The sequence below is a fragment of the Prunus avium genome, chromosome 6 (assembly GCF_965620075.1).
Source record: "Prunus avium chromosome 6, drPruAviu1.hap1.1, whole genome shotgun sequence".
NCBI classification, from domain to species: Eukaryota; Viridiplantae; Streptophyta; class Magnoliopsida; order Rosales; family Rosaceae; genus Prunus; species Prunus avium.
Window position 1 is genome coordinate 36994635 of NC_142289.1, and position 16692 is coordinate 37011326.

The 16692-nt window shown below is 34.7% G+C and overlaps 2 protein-coding genes across 5 annotated transcripts; both read right to left on the reverse strand.

The window, feature by feature from the left end:
- On the reverse strand, window positions 1–901 carry LOC110760136 (heavy metal-associated isoprenylated plant protein 47-like). Of its 3 annotated transcripts, none has more exons than XM_088255518.1 (3): window positions 744–901; window positions 500–575; window positions 1–394 (listed from the first exon to the last, which is right to left on the reverse strand). In XM_088255518.1, exons 1-3 carry the CDS (start codon window positions 747–749, stop codon window positions 108–110), a joined length of 369 nt encoding a protein of 122 aa, XP_088111644.1. In that variant the 5' UTR covers window positions 750–901; the 3' UTR covers window positions 1–107. The 3 variants fall into 3 exon arrangements, with proteins under 3 accessions (XP_088111644.1, XP_088111643.1, XP_021818023.1); XM_088255517.1 differs by having other exon boundaries at window positions 500–578; window positions 744–900; XM_021962331.2 differs by lacking the exon at window positions 744–901 and having other exon boundaries at window positions 500–584.
- A 12113-nt stretch (window positions 902–13014) lies between these two features.
- On the reverse strand, window positions 13015–13742 carry LOC110760125 (heavy metal-associated isoprenylated plant protein 47-like). Of its 2 annotated transcripts, XM_021962319.2 has the most exons (3): window positions 13572–13742; window positions 13416–13494; window positions 13015–13337 (listed from the first exon to the last, which is right to left on the reverse strand). In XM_021962319.2, exons 1-3 carry the CDS (start codon window positions 13575–13577, stop codon window positions 13078–13080), a joined length of 345 nt encoding a protein of 114 aa, XP_021818011.2. In that variant the 5' UTR covers window positions 13578–13742; the 3' UTR covers window positions 13015–13077. The 2 variants fall into 2 exon arrangements, with proteins under 2 accessions (XP_021818011.2, XP_088111616.1); XM_088255490.1 differs by lacking the exon at window positions 13572–13742 and having other exon boundaries at window positions 13416–13530.
- Window positions 13743–16692: the final 2950 nt, after the last annotated feature.

Consider the following 16692-nt stretch of genomic DNA (forward strand, 5'->3'; position numbering starts at 1 on the left):
AAAAAGAAATGGATCGATATTGTATATCTTTGTTTTGTGAACTTGTGATCTAGCTAGTCTTGGTTTTGATGATGATCTTCGAATTTAAATTAAAATGTCAAGGACAATTACATGATAGAGCAGTTGTTTGGTTCTGGATATTCACAAACCACTCCATAATACATTGAAGGACACTGCGGAGCACAATAGCTGGCTGATGATATCCATTGAACTGGTGGAGTTGGCTTTTCCTCTTTCTTATCAGCTTTAGCTTCCTTCACTTCTTCAACTTTGACAATGGTGGCGGAGCGAAGCTTCTTCCTTAACAATCTGGTCAAGCAAACAGAATCAACCCCATCTCCAATCACCTCAATGTGATCTTTGTCTGCTCCTTCGATGGACACTTTGCTCACACCTGCTTTATATATAATCATCCATTAATACTAATCAACTGACCTAATTAGTGATGAAAGAGTTGAAAGAAATTTTGATTGATCTGTTCATATCGATGGATGCATACCGTGTGCAGCTGCTGCAATCTTCAAGGCCTTGGTTCTGCATTTGTCACAGTGCATTGGCACCTTCACCAATATCTTCTGCTGCATTGTAGAAACAGAAAAACACATAGTTTCTTAGCTCTTTTAGGAAACACTAATTAATTTGTTCATTTCACTTGCATTAAAAAAAAAACATGTAACTTGCAAAAAATGTGGAGTAGTACATATACATATGTGTTTAAGAACAAATTAAAATAAAATGGTTACCTTCATGTTGAAGATGACTCGTATGTGTGAGATGGAAGAGCTCTAATGTTTTGGTAAATTGGAAACTCTATGATTTTATTATGAGTGAATTAGTGTACTATGCTATTAGCATAGCATCTTATATAGAAAGAAAAAAAACCTACGTCCTAGAGGCTAGAACATTATAATTAGCTCTTGTTGACTTGTAAGTCCTTATACAGAGGTAGGTGACTATCTCATACAAGGTTTTTAATGTGTTTGAAAGGCCGCGGTTTTGCAAATTCAGTCATGCCAGTGGTATTTCAAAACGAGTTTTTCTATTTAAACCCCGCACCTCTTTATTCATCTCAACTTGTAATAATACGAATTTAAACAATTTCTAATAAAACCCCACTGTCTTCCCAAACTACTCTTAAATACACACCCAACATAAAAAATAAAAATAAAAAACTTATCAACCTCACACCCCGCTATCTTGCCCCTCACCATTGTAAGTTCACATCAACCTCACATTACTTAAAGAGATAAAAACATTATTGTCAACTATTCTTTATATATATATTGGTCTTCATAAAAACATATTATAATCAAACAATATAATATTAGTCAATGATGTCATATGCAATGTGTTCTTCAGTTTTTTTTTTAAATTTTTTATAAAGAGAAATGATGTATTGATAACAAACAAAAATAAAACTTAAGAGCTTAATTGACGACCCAATAAATAATCACACATTACATATACCTCAATTGACGACCCACAAATCACTATTTGCATACTGTCTTTAGGGTTTGTGAAGAGAAGATGAGAATGTAGTATAGGTTTCTTGGATTGAAAGAGAAGAGTAGTCTGGCAATAGGGTGTAGAGGAGTTTGTGTTTTTCTAAAACTTAATATGAAGAGTGATGGTGTGTGTGGGTGTGTGTATAGATATACTAGGATTAAGTATTAAGTTGGATGACCTTTTTTGTCTTTTTATGCAATAATAAAACTTAAAAGCTTAATTATTTAAGTATTAGGATGAACAAAAAACAGTACAGGGTTTAAATAGAAAAACTCTTCAAAACCCTCTCTATCTAAGCTCGCAAATAAAAGATTGTACATTCTCAGTCTTAAGACAACCCAGAATACTTTGCTTGCGTATCACTTTATTTATTTATTCCTTTTTATGGTACGGAATTCGTATTAATCGGAGGTTCTAATTACTAGTGGTGGACTTAACAATTACTTTTTTTTTTGGTTTCAACTAACGCTGGATGGTTTTGACGTACTCAAATGATTAATTAGTCCTAATACCCAGAATCGGACACAATATATAGATATAGCAAGTACCAGATGAATTTCAAGAATCAAATATATTTTGACCAACATTGGACCACTGAGAAGTTATCCACATGCCTTACACTCTGTAGCACGCCACCTATAATTAATCCACACTTGATCTATACACCAAAACCTAAATGAAATTTAAGGGCCGTTTGGTATTTTATTTATAAAAAAAAAAAATGATTTATTTTAAAAATATGAGTTTTTAAATATTGATTTTAAGATTTAAAAACTTGTTTGGTATTAAACTCCAAACTATTTTTAAGGTCTAAAAAAAATTGAAATTAAAATTAGAAACCCTAGATTCTCAAATTGAAATTAACAAAAGTATGTATGACTGGTTTGATTTTTATTGCTGTTATTTTTGCATCTCAGCTTGGCTCAAAGCCTTATATGAAAGCTTTGGCAAGTTGGCAGTCTTTGATGAGTGGTTCATGGCAGGGTCCCACGTTTTATCAATGGATTTAACGGTTGTGATCCTTTCCTCAATTCCCCCTGATGAGGGAGTTTTTCTAGCTAATACTGCATTGCAGGCTTCTCTTGGCACTCTTTTGAGTAACATTGCTAGTTAGTTAGGAACGGTAAAAGGAAAGCATTTAATTGGAATATGACCTATTTTTCCACTTCTAGCTACAAGAATAAGACCTAATGGGAATTGATGTTTACATCAATCAAAAAAGCTAAGAGTATAAATATTTGTCTCAAGTTTTTTAACCCTCAAAATCGAATTGCTAATTAAATTTAGTGGGTGAGCACACATTTGAGTTTCGGATTCTTCAAGTAATTTACAATTTAATCCCTAAAATTAACGACTATAGACTATGACATGCGCGCTTTTGAGTTTCTGTTCATTGTTCATGTTATTGTTTTCGTTGACATATTACTTGTATTTTATACAAATGATTAACGGGGTTAGTACCACTGTGTACATTCTCGTATTATGCGTAATCGAAACAAATGTATTGAATGCAGCTACGGTTTAGGTTGATTTATTTTAATTCGCTTACTTATCTCTCCTGGTTTTCTAAGTTCTAACATTAAGATTTGCCTAATTTGTTCATATAGGTTGTTTGCACATCTATGAAAAGGAATGAAGTACTTATATTTGATATTGGTTATATCTCTTCTAAACCATCCTCCGAGGTGAGTTTCTCTTTCTCTTTCACATACACATGTATTTAGTGCTGTACTCTCTTTGGAAATTTAAGTGCTAATTTGCTACAATGGGAACTCATTATGCCATGATGTCAACTTTCCATTGTGTTATTATGTTTTTTTTGTTTTGTTTCTGGGTATTTGTTGGGTCCAGGTGTTAAGAACAAGACCTGGTGTTTCTGTTCTTGGGTCTAATATTCATAAAGGTCTTACTGATATTGCTTCTACTTCACTTTACTATTCCAGGTTGGTGAAATAAAGATACACCATTTATTCGTTTATATGTATTTATTTCTAAAATCACAGATAGAGATGATGAACATTTATGTGATTTAATAATTAATCTAAAATCGAGATTGAATGATATTTGAACAGACTGCTTCAGAAAACCATACTGAATATGTTCATTTGGGTAAGGATCGGGGGCCACAAGTTGTGGCTGAGGCGAGGCTGGTCGTTGGGAAGAAGAAAATACAGAGGGAGGGAGAGAGCACATGAGAAGGTCACGGGGGTTGGGTCGCGGGTAAGGATCGGGGGTGAGTTGCGGCTGAGGCTGGGATGGTCGTTGGGGAGAAGAAAATACAGAGGGAGAGGGAGGAGAGCACATGAGAAGGTCGCAGGGGTTGGGTCGCGGGTAAGGATTGGGGGTGGGTTGCAGCTGATGCTGGGATGGTCATTGGGGAGAAGAAAATATAGAGGGAGAGGGAGAGCACATGAGAAGGTCGCGGATAAGGATCGGGGGTGGGTTGCGGCTGAGGCTGGGGTGGTCGTTGGGGAGAAGAAAATACAGAGGGAGAGAGAGAGGGGCTGGGGTAGTTCGTTGGTTTTTTTTTGGGCTTCTTAGATCTAGGTCCAAAACGATTAGCTGTCATTGGGTTTAGTCCAAAACGATTAGCTGTCATTGGGTTGGTGAGAATTTGGATCTATATCAACTTTTCTATTTTTTTTTTGGTTACTTTTTGTTGTATTTTTTATTCTTTTATAGCTTTTAATTAATTTTAAAAATAAAGAAAATTTTGTATTAATTAATTTGTAATCATTTTTTTTTCTTTCAAAAGTCTTATTTACCCCCACAAATGTAACATGTGCTCGCATGACTAAATTTAACAGAAAATGTAACGGTTGGACCAAATCACCGATTAATAAAGAGTTGGTGGACCATTTGAATGAATAATTTAGTTTATAGACCAAAATATAAATCGGGTATAAATTTGAGGACCATTTGAGTAAATAACCCTAAACAAACTTACAAATCCTAATGAGAATTGATGTACATTTGAACACTTTTGAGGTCAATAAGAAAGTAACTCAGTGCAATGTACTTGAACACACTTTAGAGGTCGATAAGAAAGTAACCCAAAACCCTAATGATAAAAGAACTCAGAATTAATATTCAAAATCTAAATAGTTAGGTATTTCAATGATACAACTAAACAAAATTACAGAAACTTATAGCAAAAAGGCACCATGAATGCATACTCCAATGGTGCTAGGTTCGGGTGGCCCATCGGCATGATATGTAAACTGAGAAACATGATTGAGCATTGTGAAGTGTAAGGCATCTCCAGTTGGTAGAAGTTGAAAATTCTCAGTTCCATAAACAAACATTGCTTTTATGGATCTGAAACATTCTCGGTAGGATAAAGTACTAAGCTGAGAATTCAACAAGGTTACAAAATATGAGAGAAACCGACGAACAGCAGGACCAACCAACTCGTACACAGAGAATCAATTTCATCTTCATGCTATACTGCTGCACCTGAAAACAATTCAAAAGAAACTCAACCAATAATCCCTGAAGCGACAAAAAATAAAAGGCTTTGTAAACAGTGTCAAATGTTCCATGACCAATAATGTAAATTAACTAAGCACTTAGCTACATTTACCCTACATGATATCAGAATTGTTAACCCAAACCCTTTTTTTTCTTATGTGGATGAAATATGATCCTCATTTTATTCATTGCCACAGGTCCTCAAACATGTGTTCTTCGGTGGTTGATTTGATTCTCATTTAAAAGCCTTGCCACAACATAACAACTACTCAAGAACATGAAGTTTGCCACTATTGTTGGTAGAAATGTAGGGAGTGATGATCCAGGCTCATACTAAAAAAAGGCCCTAATTACTTATGTCCACGAAAACTTTAACATGAAAAATGAAATGAATATCTAAAAGCATGCCATGGTCTTATAGTCGTTAATTTTAGATTTACCAAATAATAAGTTTTTAGTTGAATTATGATCGGCTTTGATAGCACTTGTAATATTTAATAAGCATATATATACAACTAAAAGACACTAATCTCAGTCTCCAGCACCATCCTCACCAACATCTCTTACTCAATCAGATTTAAACATGTGATGATAGATTAACTCAGAATTAATGGTCAGAATCTAAATAGTTGGGCATTTCAATGATAGGAGTAAACAAAATTAAAGAAACTTACAGTAAAAAGCGTCTAGGGCGATCTGAAAAAGGCACCGTGCATGTATATTCCAGTAGTGCTAGGTTCGAATGACCCATCGCCATGATATGTAAACTGAGAAGCATCATTGAGCATTGTGAAGTGTAAGGCATCTCCACTCGGTAGAAGTTGAAATTCGAAACCCATAACATATATCTCTACATCCTTGGGCTCATGCCCATAGTCTACGCACATAACCAGACATACTTTTTGCTGCACTATATGAACCAACTTAAATTGTATTCCACGCACACGTTGACGATTAGGAGGTAAGATACCCTCCGGCACCTTCAAATCTTTAAGTAGTTTCAATGATTTACAGTCTTTTGACATCAGATACCCACGTATAGACGTACCCCACCATTCATAATCACGAGGAGGAGGAGCACGATAATAATGATTCTCCCCCAAATCATAGCTGTCTTGGTTGTACTCATCGTGGTCATCTTCATCCATGTCGTTGCCAACTTCAATAGGGTCACTTTCTGCCGTACAGCTTAGAATCACCCAATCTCCATCCTTAGTTTCCACCGCTAAAGCTTGACCATTAAATTCCATGGGCAAGCCTTGGCAGTCCCATTCTTGACTAGGGTCATCCATGTTAAATTCGTGTTCTTTCCATTCTGGATTGGGGTCATCCATGTTAAAACAGAATATAGGATTACCGATAGATGAGACAAATATGTTAGAGCCTACAACTGCATGAGCAGTAAAAGGATCATGTTTAAGGTAGTCGCGGTTGAAAGTTGGGGGTTCAGGCAGACTGGCCCATTTGCCCTCTTTTGGATCAAACATTTCAAAAGAGGGAGTAAAGTGATGGCCAGCAGAAAACTTTAAAGAGAAGGTTGATAGAACATACAATTTGCCATTATGCTCTGCCAGGAAAGGACAAGACTTCCCTTGTTGGAGGAAGGGAATGGTGTAGGTACTGTTTTTATTGTCAAACAGATACACATCCTTCCGTGGATTTGGTGGGAAATTAGCGTAGCCGTCGAACACGGGTTCAAGGCCGCCGGCCAAAATAATGTTGGATCTTAAAATACCGACACCCATACCTAGAGGAAGCCCTTCGCCACATTTATAACCCACTACTTGGAATTCGGGTTTTACGATCTCTGCATGCATCCCATCCATCAAACGCACGGAGATAATACGGTAAGAGACCTTATTACCCTGCTTGTTCTCAGCGAAACATAAATACAGGGTAGGTATAGGTACCCTTTGCATCTGAAAAGCAAAACCATCTTCCATAGGAAAAACCCCTTAAATCGCAAAAACCCTATGCGGCAGTGGTTGGTCTTTCACTTGCCTCCTCTCTGAGACTCCAGACTCAAGGACAACCCCTTACTGCTGATGCCACCGCGAAGCTTGACAAAAGAGGTTGTGTGTGTGTTTGCAACTGGGTTAATTCACCCCCACCCTCCCTGCTCTCTCTTCTCTCTTCTCTCGCGTGATGGCATGCATTGTGGTCATGCGTTTTTTGTCACAATATATATCTGATTCATTATTTAGGTAATTAACTAATTTACAAAAAGTAATCTTATTGCGATTTGAAAATTTCTTTTTCATCCCCAAAACTTATTTTGTTATTGCACATTATCTTCTTCTTTTTTCCTCTATATATATAAGTGATTGTTCTTAAACACTTAAACTACAAACATTTTCTTTTTCTTTAACTGTTTTTTTAAACGTAAAGATAAAAAACTAATTAAGCAAGCAAATTTTGTTTTACACTATTACAACATAATTAATAGTGATTGTGCATGATCATTAAAATAAAATTAATGTGATTTTGGCTATCTCTAATTATATATGATAGTGGATTATATATGCATAAGCATGGACACATATATAAAATATTGGAGGAAATTAAAAATATTGCAAATTCACATGGTAAGAAGTATCCTAGATAGTAATTGAACCATTGTAATTTTGTTGGTGATCTCAAATTTGTTGTAAAAGATGTGTAGAGAGGTGAGGACTACCACCCTAATAGAGTGAAAGCTACCAACAAAACAGCGCGAAAGCTATAACACATTAACAACTTCATATATAGTGTGAAGCTAGTACAGATTCTTGACTCAACAATCTTTGACCCTAAATCAATTGTCACGGGTTATGAAAATACAAAATAATTATGATTATTATTATTTCATATTAATTGTTGATTGGACATAGACTATGCACTCAGCAGCGCCAAATTATTAAAGACCACCACCTCTGCTTGTCGTGTTCTCTAATTAGGTTTGAGTCATGTTTACATACCTTCTTAATCTAAAATTTGATGCTTATAATAACATGTTCGATATCATAATTCTATTAAAGTCATTTCACATGAATGGCGGTAGCCCAGAAATTAATGGGCTACTCATGCTTCTGCTATTTGGGTTATTCAATTCAACCCACAAAACCGTACATGTTTTTGACAATGTGGGTATTAAACAATTTTGGGGCTAGCACCAACCCATGCTTGTTTTTTTATTAAGTACTTTTAATTGCTTCGAATAAGAATTTTATAGTGAGGGTCTTGTTGTGCAGAAGCGTCAACCAAGTGCGAGTGAAAATAAACACAACTAGCAGGAGATAAAATAATGGACACAAAACAACACCAACAAGAACACCAAGATTTATACTGGTTCGGCAATGCCTACATCCAGTTTGGAGACGACGGAGTATTCCACTATAATCAATGAGAACATACAACAGTGTTTATCACTCAATTTCCCAAAGACCCAAATAACCCAAGCTCACACATTTACAATAGGAAGAGAAACTGAAAATACAAAGCAAAGACAACTTGAGAGAATTTTCTTCTCTCTGCCGAATGGCTTCTTGCTGTTTCTCTCCCTCTACTCTCCTTCTTCAGCTGCTGCCATACTTCTCAATTTATAGAGAAGCCAACGGGTGAAGGCCAGCTAGTCAAATTATGAGGCCAACTATGAAGTCAGAAAGCCAGCCAAGTTTGCATGGCTTTTGTCTCCCACGTGCTCCCATCTTCTGCCAAAGCTTCAATATTCCTCTGCAAAGGCGCTGCAAAGTTGTTATTCACCTGCAAAGCTGCTGCCCCCACATGACAGCATCCTCCCACATGATAGCACAAAGTTCTTTCGGTGCAAGTTGAGCCATAATCAACAAGGGTCTTATATATGACTTTTAGGTGGGGCTCTATTTCTTAACCGTTAGATCAAATTGGTTAGCTTGATTCAATGGTTAAGAGATAGGATCTCATCTAAGGACCATATATAAGGTCCTCACTATAGAATGACTCTTGCTTCAATTTTGTTCTCTCTAATTCACAGACAGTTCCAATTTGAACGCATCCGTGAACTTTGGTTAATTTCTTGGCCCAACGAATGCCGGATTTGACTTCCTGCAAGGGTAAAAATGTCATTTACCTCCATCCATATACATAAAAATTAACTACTTATAACCTAACCCCTCATAGCTCTAGACAAAAATGTTGGTTTTTCGGTTGAGCCTAATAAACAACTCATTAGAATTTAGATGTACTCACTGTCTTGCAATAGATGTATTTCATTGTCTCTGTCTATAAGTTTACTGTCTGCAAAAACCCTCCCCACTAAATTTTTTTTCATTATTAAATATCATGTAGTCTTGACAAAAAAAAAAACCATATAGTCAAATAGTTACCGCCCATCCAAAATTTGAAACCAACTATCACCAATACCTATTGTACAACTCAAAAGCACAGTTGAGTAAGCAAGCACGTGAGAAATATAGCAAAACTTTCCTCTCTTATTGTTTGTTGAAGTAATTTTCTTCACATAGTTAATAATAGCGATTTTGTTAAGATTATGAATTTTTATTTTTAAAATTATGAATAAGAGTTTGGTGTTAACTCTTTTTATTTCTACATCAACATCAGAACGATCTTCCCCTGAGGAAGCTTTTGCAGCATCTCTGAAGGTATCTTAGTAGCTAGCTATTGCTTCGGCCTTTTGGCGGGTCCATTTTTAGGTATTGCTGGACTAAATATCCAAGTTTATAGTTCTCTTGACTCGGAAGCATAGGTTGATTCAATTGGTACCTTTTTTTCTTTACATCCCCTTTAATCTTTTACCATAAGATTATTGTTACTCGTGACAAGTTAATCTTGGATATGTGGTCCAGAACGCAGTCTTAGGTAATTTCCTGAAACAAATCAAAATCACTCTATTCACCTTTGGCTCCCTGGTCCAGAAATTTGTACTGCTTTGCTGAGCTTGTAAAAGAAGCAATCACGGGATCAAAGGACATATATAGCACACGTTTATGAGACGATGGCTTTGCAAATTCTTCTATGTGCGTGGGGTTTTGATTGTCATCAACATACCTTTGTACCAAGCACTTTATTTAAGGAAGGACAAGAGAATGATGCCGGCCGCCACAGTAGCATTTAAGTCAATGGCATACTTCTTGACCATGTACATGAACCAACTTAAATTGGAGTCCTCGCACACGTTGATGATTAAGAGGTAAGATATCTTCCAACATCTTAAAATCTTAAAGAGGTGTCAATAATTTGTATATCCCCTCATTTTGAACTATGATCAACAGAAAAGCACGATATTGGAGTTGTTCAAATCAAACTAAAGAAAATAAATCATAATAAATAAATAAAACAAAAGTTTGATCTAAATTAAACTCTTTCTTTATGAAAAGCTCATCTCGGTTATGGACTCAGTACATTAAGGCACCGTGAATGTATATTCCAGTGGTGCTAGGTACGGATGACCGATGTATACTAAATAAGAGGATAGACCATTTTGAAGCCTAAGGCATCTCTACTCGGTAGAAGTTCAAATCCGAAATGAATGACATAAATCTCTGCATTACTCTTCACTCCATTCTTGGAATCATCCTCATAGTCTACGCACATAACAAGACATACTTCTTGACTCCGTACATGAACCAACTTAAATTGGAGTCCACACACATGTTGACGATTAAGAGGTAAGAATACCATCCAGCAGCTTCAAATCTTTACGCGGTGTTAATAATTTGTATCTCCCTCCGTTTTGAACTTTAATCAATACAAATGTACAATCTTGGAGTTATTCAAATCATACTAAAGAAAATAAATAATAATATTAAAACACAAAAGTATGATCTAAATTAAACTCTCTCTCTGTGAGAAGTTCATATTTGTTATTCAGTTAGTACATTAAGATATCGTCCAAGTGCTTGCATTATAGAGCACAAATGTGCACAAGTTTAGGTATCGAACTTATCTTCTACAAAACTTGATTAATCTTAGGGAAAAGGTTTATTATTGTAAGAAAAAATGTCATCACATACCTAAAACCATCAACACTAACAAACTTTCAAATCATAATGAGAATTAATGTACCCGAACAGTTTAGAGGTCAATGAGAAAGTAACTCAATGAAATGCAGTTGTTTGATAATGATCTTCGAATTTAAATTAAAATGCCAAGTAAAAAATTATATGATTGGTCTTCAAATTTGAATTAAAATGTCAAGGACAATTACATGACAGAGCAGTTGTTTGGTTCTGGATATTCACAAACCACTCCATAATACATTGAAGGACACTGCGGAGCACAATAGCTGGCTGATGATATCCATTGAACTGGTGGAGTTGGCTTTTCCTCTTTCTTATCAGCTTTAGCTTCCTTCACTTCTTCAACTTTGACAATGGTGGCGTTGCGAAGCTTCTTCCTTAACAATCTGGTCAAGCAAACAGAATCAACCCCATCTCCAATCACCTCAATGTGATCTTTGTCTGCTCCTTCGATGGACACTTTGCTCACACCTATTTGTTCTTTTCAAGTTTGGTTTTTCTCTTTTGTAGCTATGGAATTTGATCATCAATAAAGGGTGGTTAAGCTTCTTTATCTTTTATTCCTATGTTAGAATAGAAGAGATAGATAATGTGAAGAGCTCATGGGAAAACATTTGTTTAGAAAATATAAATTACATGCATGACTATGTCACATGAGATATTTAATATTTGTATATTAAAATTAGGCAAGATGAGAAGTGAAGAATATGATTGATTCTTTCTTGACTACCAACCCACCTCCACAGTGTGGTATGATCTCCCACAAGATATATATTGATAATGACCCAAACCCCTTTGTCTCATATTGATAGTTGATTTGCAATATACTACCTGCCATATGATCATAGGTTTTTCTAAGATAATACAAATTCGATTTGAAAGCAAGGTATCTAGCAAAGTTGGCTCTCTATAATAGGAAATTACCTCTGGTATAGGGTTCCAAGAGCTAAACTGAAAACTAAAATTCTCTCCATCATAGGTTTCTCTAGAATAGTTTTCAACGTGTAATTAGAAAATCGTTTGAAACATATACGAGAAAAATCGTCCTCATATGTCCGCTAAATCACTTATAACTTAATTATTTAAGTGGTTCATACATGTTTATGAAAGTAATTAATTCTCGTCATGGTGATTATATCTTTTAGATCATTTACATTGGAACAGCGAAGTCAAAGTCTTTTAGTAATCTATAACAACTCGTAAAAAGCAGATTTCGTATTGCGAAATCCTTTCTTTTTCTCCTTTATTTGGATGAGAAAGCGTACCTAATATCCATGACTACAAGTTTGTTATTCCAACCTGCACTAGCTGTCATTAAATATACATCTCCTACATACAAATATTATATAATATAACATATATATCATAACAAAGTCAAAGTCTTTTTTTTTTTTTTTTAAATTAGCGATAAAACAAAGTCAAAGTCTTTGTTGGCCAGACTTGTGACTTTCCTTGCACGTCAAGAATTCTCATATCAATTGTAATTGATTTCCTTTTATTTTTGATTTTCTACCGTTAATAAAATAAGGAGTTATTACTTTTCCTTGGCCTACGTAGACTTTCTTGTATTATAAATATGACCTCTTGCTATAAAGAAAATAATATATAGAAAATTCCCATAAATAATATTCTCTCATATTTTAGCAGTTTTCAAGTATAAATATATATATATATATATATATATGTTAGATATTATGGCTACGCCACATAGATATTAAATATTTGCATATGAAAATGAGGAAATATATGTAGCAATCCAGGCATCACTTATAACTTATTTAAGCCTGAAGTGAAAACTTTATACTCAAAATTAAAAGTTCGGGTAATGAAATTGGTGTCATCAGTAAAAGTTACGTTCTCGTAGTGAAATTTACCCTCTTTGGGTCATAACTTTCTACAGAAATCAACAACTCCATTTAGCATCAGCAAAAATGAAAGTCAAATTTGCTCGATTATTGAATCTTACACCATATATATGAAATGACAAACTAGCTGAGGTGGATGTGCCCATTTTGTACATATATAATCAACTTTTCAATCATGAATTAAAATACTGAAATTAAATTGATATAATCATGAAATTAAATAAAACTTCCTAGGACAATTACATGATGGAGCAAGTTGGCTCTGGATATTCACGAACCACTTCACAGTACATTGGAGGACACTGCGGAGCACAATACTGAACATAGCTTGCAGTTGGTTTTTCCTCTTTTTTATCTCCTTTCACTTGTTCAACTTTTACTATGGCTGCGAAGCCAAGCTTCTTCCTTAGCAACTCCGTCAGGCAAACCGAGTCCACACCGTCTCCGATCACCTCTACATGATCCCTGTTTGCTCCTTCTATCGACACTTTGCTCACACCTGCTCATGTTATCAACTCCAATTAATATATCTGAAAAAGTTGAAAGAAATTTTGATGGATCATGGATATATATATACCGTATGCAGATGCTGCAATCTTCAAGGCCTTGGTTCGGCATTTGTCACAGTGCATTTGCACCTTCACTAATATCTTTTGCTGCAAAACAACAAACACATAAATATATGTATACATGAAAAAAGAAAATGAAGGCAACGTACTTGCATAAAATGTACCTTCATATTGGAGGGTATATATTTATGACCAAAACAAAATGGAAAGCGTTGAGTTTTTGGGATGGAAAACTCTATGAATCTATGAAAGTAGAACTCTTCCTGTGATCTGTACTTATATTTATAGGGACCTTTTTCCTAGAATATTACTATTGTGAGTTCATATGCATATGGAAACAATAATTATTTTAGTTTTCTTTTTATAAAGTCAGATCAAGCACCGCGGTTTCGCAGAATTAGTCATGCCAATGGACCAATGGTATTCTTTATTTTAATTTTTTTAATAAAAGAATATACATCTCATTTTCACTTATACTTTTTTTTTATGAGATAGGGGACAAAATCCCAAAAAGAAACGACAACTAACTAATACAGATCAAGTGAGGCCTAACAACGCCTAACAAATCATCCACACCAAGAAAGAGCTAACCCATATGACAATTGCCAATACGCCTCATAAGAACACAACAGCTTTGAACCAACACAGCAAGAGGGTGACAAGTCGAGGTAGAATACTTAATTTTCTCTATATAGCCAGAATACTTAGATTGCGTATCACTTTAGCTTTAATTTTCCCTTGTTTTTTTTTTTTTTTGGTTGTGGCATTTGAATTAATACGGAACTAATATATTATTAAGAGAAATTAATCAGTTTCTCATTACTAGCGGGTTTGACAACTTTTTATTTATTTATTTTTAAAGGCATTCTTATCCAGTGATTAAGTAGTCTCAACACCCAGAGAATGAGTCAATATCGCCAGCAAGTAGCAAATGAATTTCAAGAATCAAAACCTTTTGACCATCACACGGTTCGGCCACTCAAAACTATCCACCACGCTTACCCAGCTAATCCACTTAATCAATTCAACATAACGAATTCGAAAACGAAATTTAATATATACAAATTTTCCCGGGTAATTGATTAAAATCACAACAACAAACAAAAAAGTTTTTACACAGTACATGTGAAACTTTGTTTTTTATATTATAATAAAAGAGACAGTCTAAACTACAAGGGAGATGGGGGTTTCTCAAACACACTACCAAAGTATCATGGTGGTTCGAACATGTGACCAATAGTCTGCAAGTCGAGGACCTCTTTTACTGGACTAGACCCCGTTGGTATGTTAAAATGTAGTTTGTTTGTTAAGAGAAATGACTGATTACATATAAGGAGTCAAGTATATTTTTCCATTCAATATTACGAGAAAAACAAAATTTCATGCTAATTATGTAGTCAACTCCTTATGTAAATTGTTTCATCTAATTCCCGAATTAGCTAAAATCAAATTATATAAAAGTTCTCTATTTTTGCCAACATGAATTGGAAATACCCATATATGTATAATTGTTGGAGGCTTAAAAGCTCTCTGCTTTCATTTGAAATTAGATATATATATATATATACGCTGCAGAAATAATCTAGACTACTTTGTTGAAACTATAGAAAGTACATGCATTTCTTTCTTTCTTATCTTTAGAACTCATTTTGATTTGACTGCCTTAGATTAAAGATATTCATGTAGTCGGTAAAAAATCTATCGTGTGAAGTCATGGTCTTTTAGTAATCTAAAAGAAGGCGTAAAAGTAGATTTCACAAATGTGAAAACCCTTTTTTGCCCTTTATTTGGATGAAAAAAGCATACCTAATATGCATGACCATAAGTTTATATTATTACAACCCCTAGCTGTCGTTGATATATAGAAAAGTCCAAGTCCTTTGCTTTCATATAAATTAATATGTCTCTATCATAAATTTGAGTAAATTACATTATAGTTTGTAATTTAGACCGTTTATTTTTTAAGTCTTAATAAAAAATTAGTCGTGCAGAAGGGACAAACACGAACAAAATCTAAAAAATAAAAAGAAATGGATCGATATTGTATATCTTTGTTTTGTGAACTTGTGATCTAGCTAGTCTTGATTTTGATAATGATCTTCGAATTTAAATTAAAATTCCAAGTAAAAAATTACATGATTGGTCTTCAAATTTGAATTAAAATGTCAAGGACAATTACATGACAGAGCAGTTGTTTGGTTCTGGATATTCACAAACCACTCCATAATACATTGAAGGACACTGCGGAGCACAATAGCTGGCTGATGATATCCATTGAACTGGTGGAGTTGGCTTTTCCTGTTTCTTATCAGCTTTAGCTTCCTTCACTTCTTCAACTTTGACAATGGTGGCGTTGCGAAGCTTCTTCCTTAACAATCTGGTCAAGCAAACAGAACAAACCCCATCTCCAATCACCTCAATGTGATCTTTGTCTGCTCCTTCGATGGACACTTTGCTCACACCTGCTTTATATATATTTGTTTCAAGTTTTTTAACCCTCAAAATCAAATTGCTAATTAAATTTAGTGGGTGAGCACACATTTGAGTTTCGGATTCTTCAAGTAATTTACAATTTAATCCCTAAAATTAACGACTATAGACTATGACATGCGCGCTTTTGAGTTTCTGTTCATTGTTCATGTTATTGTTTTCGTTGACATATTACTTGTATTTTATACAAATGATTAACGGGGTTAGTACCACTGTGTACATTCTCGTATTATGCGTAATCGAAACAAATGTATTGAATGCAGCTACGGTTTAGGTTGATTTATTTTAATTCGCTTAGTTATCTCTCCTGGTTTTCTAAGTTCTAACATTAAGATTTGCCTAATTTGTTCATATAGGTTGTTTGCACATCTATGAAAAGGAATGAAGTACTTATATTTGATATTGGTTATATCTCTTCTAAACCATCCTCCGAGGTGAGTTTCTCTTTCTCTTTCACATACACATGTATTTAGTGCTGTACTCTCTTTGGAAATTTAAGTGCTAATTTGCTACAATGGGAACTCATTATGCCATGATGTCAACTTTCCATTGTGTTATTATGTTTTTTTTGTTTTGTTTCTGGGTATTTGTTGGGTCCAGGTGTTAAGAACAAGACCTGGTGTTTCTGTTCTTGGGTCTAATATTCATAAAGGTCTTACTGATATTGCTTCTACTTCACTTTACTATTCCAGGTTGGTGAAATAAAGATACACCATTTATTCGTTTATATGTATTTATTTCTAAAATCACAGATAGAGATGATGAACATTTATGTGATTTAATAATTAATCTAAA

Excerpts from the sequence above, each read along its gene's own strand:
- LOC110760136 (XM_088255517.1), bottom strand. Across the intron at positions 395-499 it reads GATTGCAGCAGCTGCACACG|GTGTGAGCAAAGTGTCCATC; the intron begins GTATGCATCCAT and ends TATATAAAGCAG.
- LOC110760125 (XM_088255490.1), bottom strand. The coding sequence starts at position 13,530 with ATGTATACATATATTTATGTGTTTGTTGTTTTGCAGCAAAAGATATTA. Across the intron at positions 13,338-13,415 it reads GATTGCAGCATCTGCATACG|GTGTGAGCAAAGTGTCGATA; the intron begins GTATATATATAT and ends TAACATGAGCAG.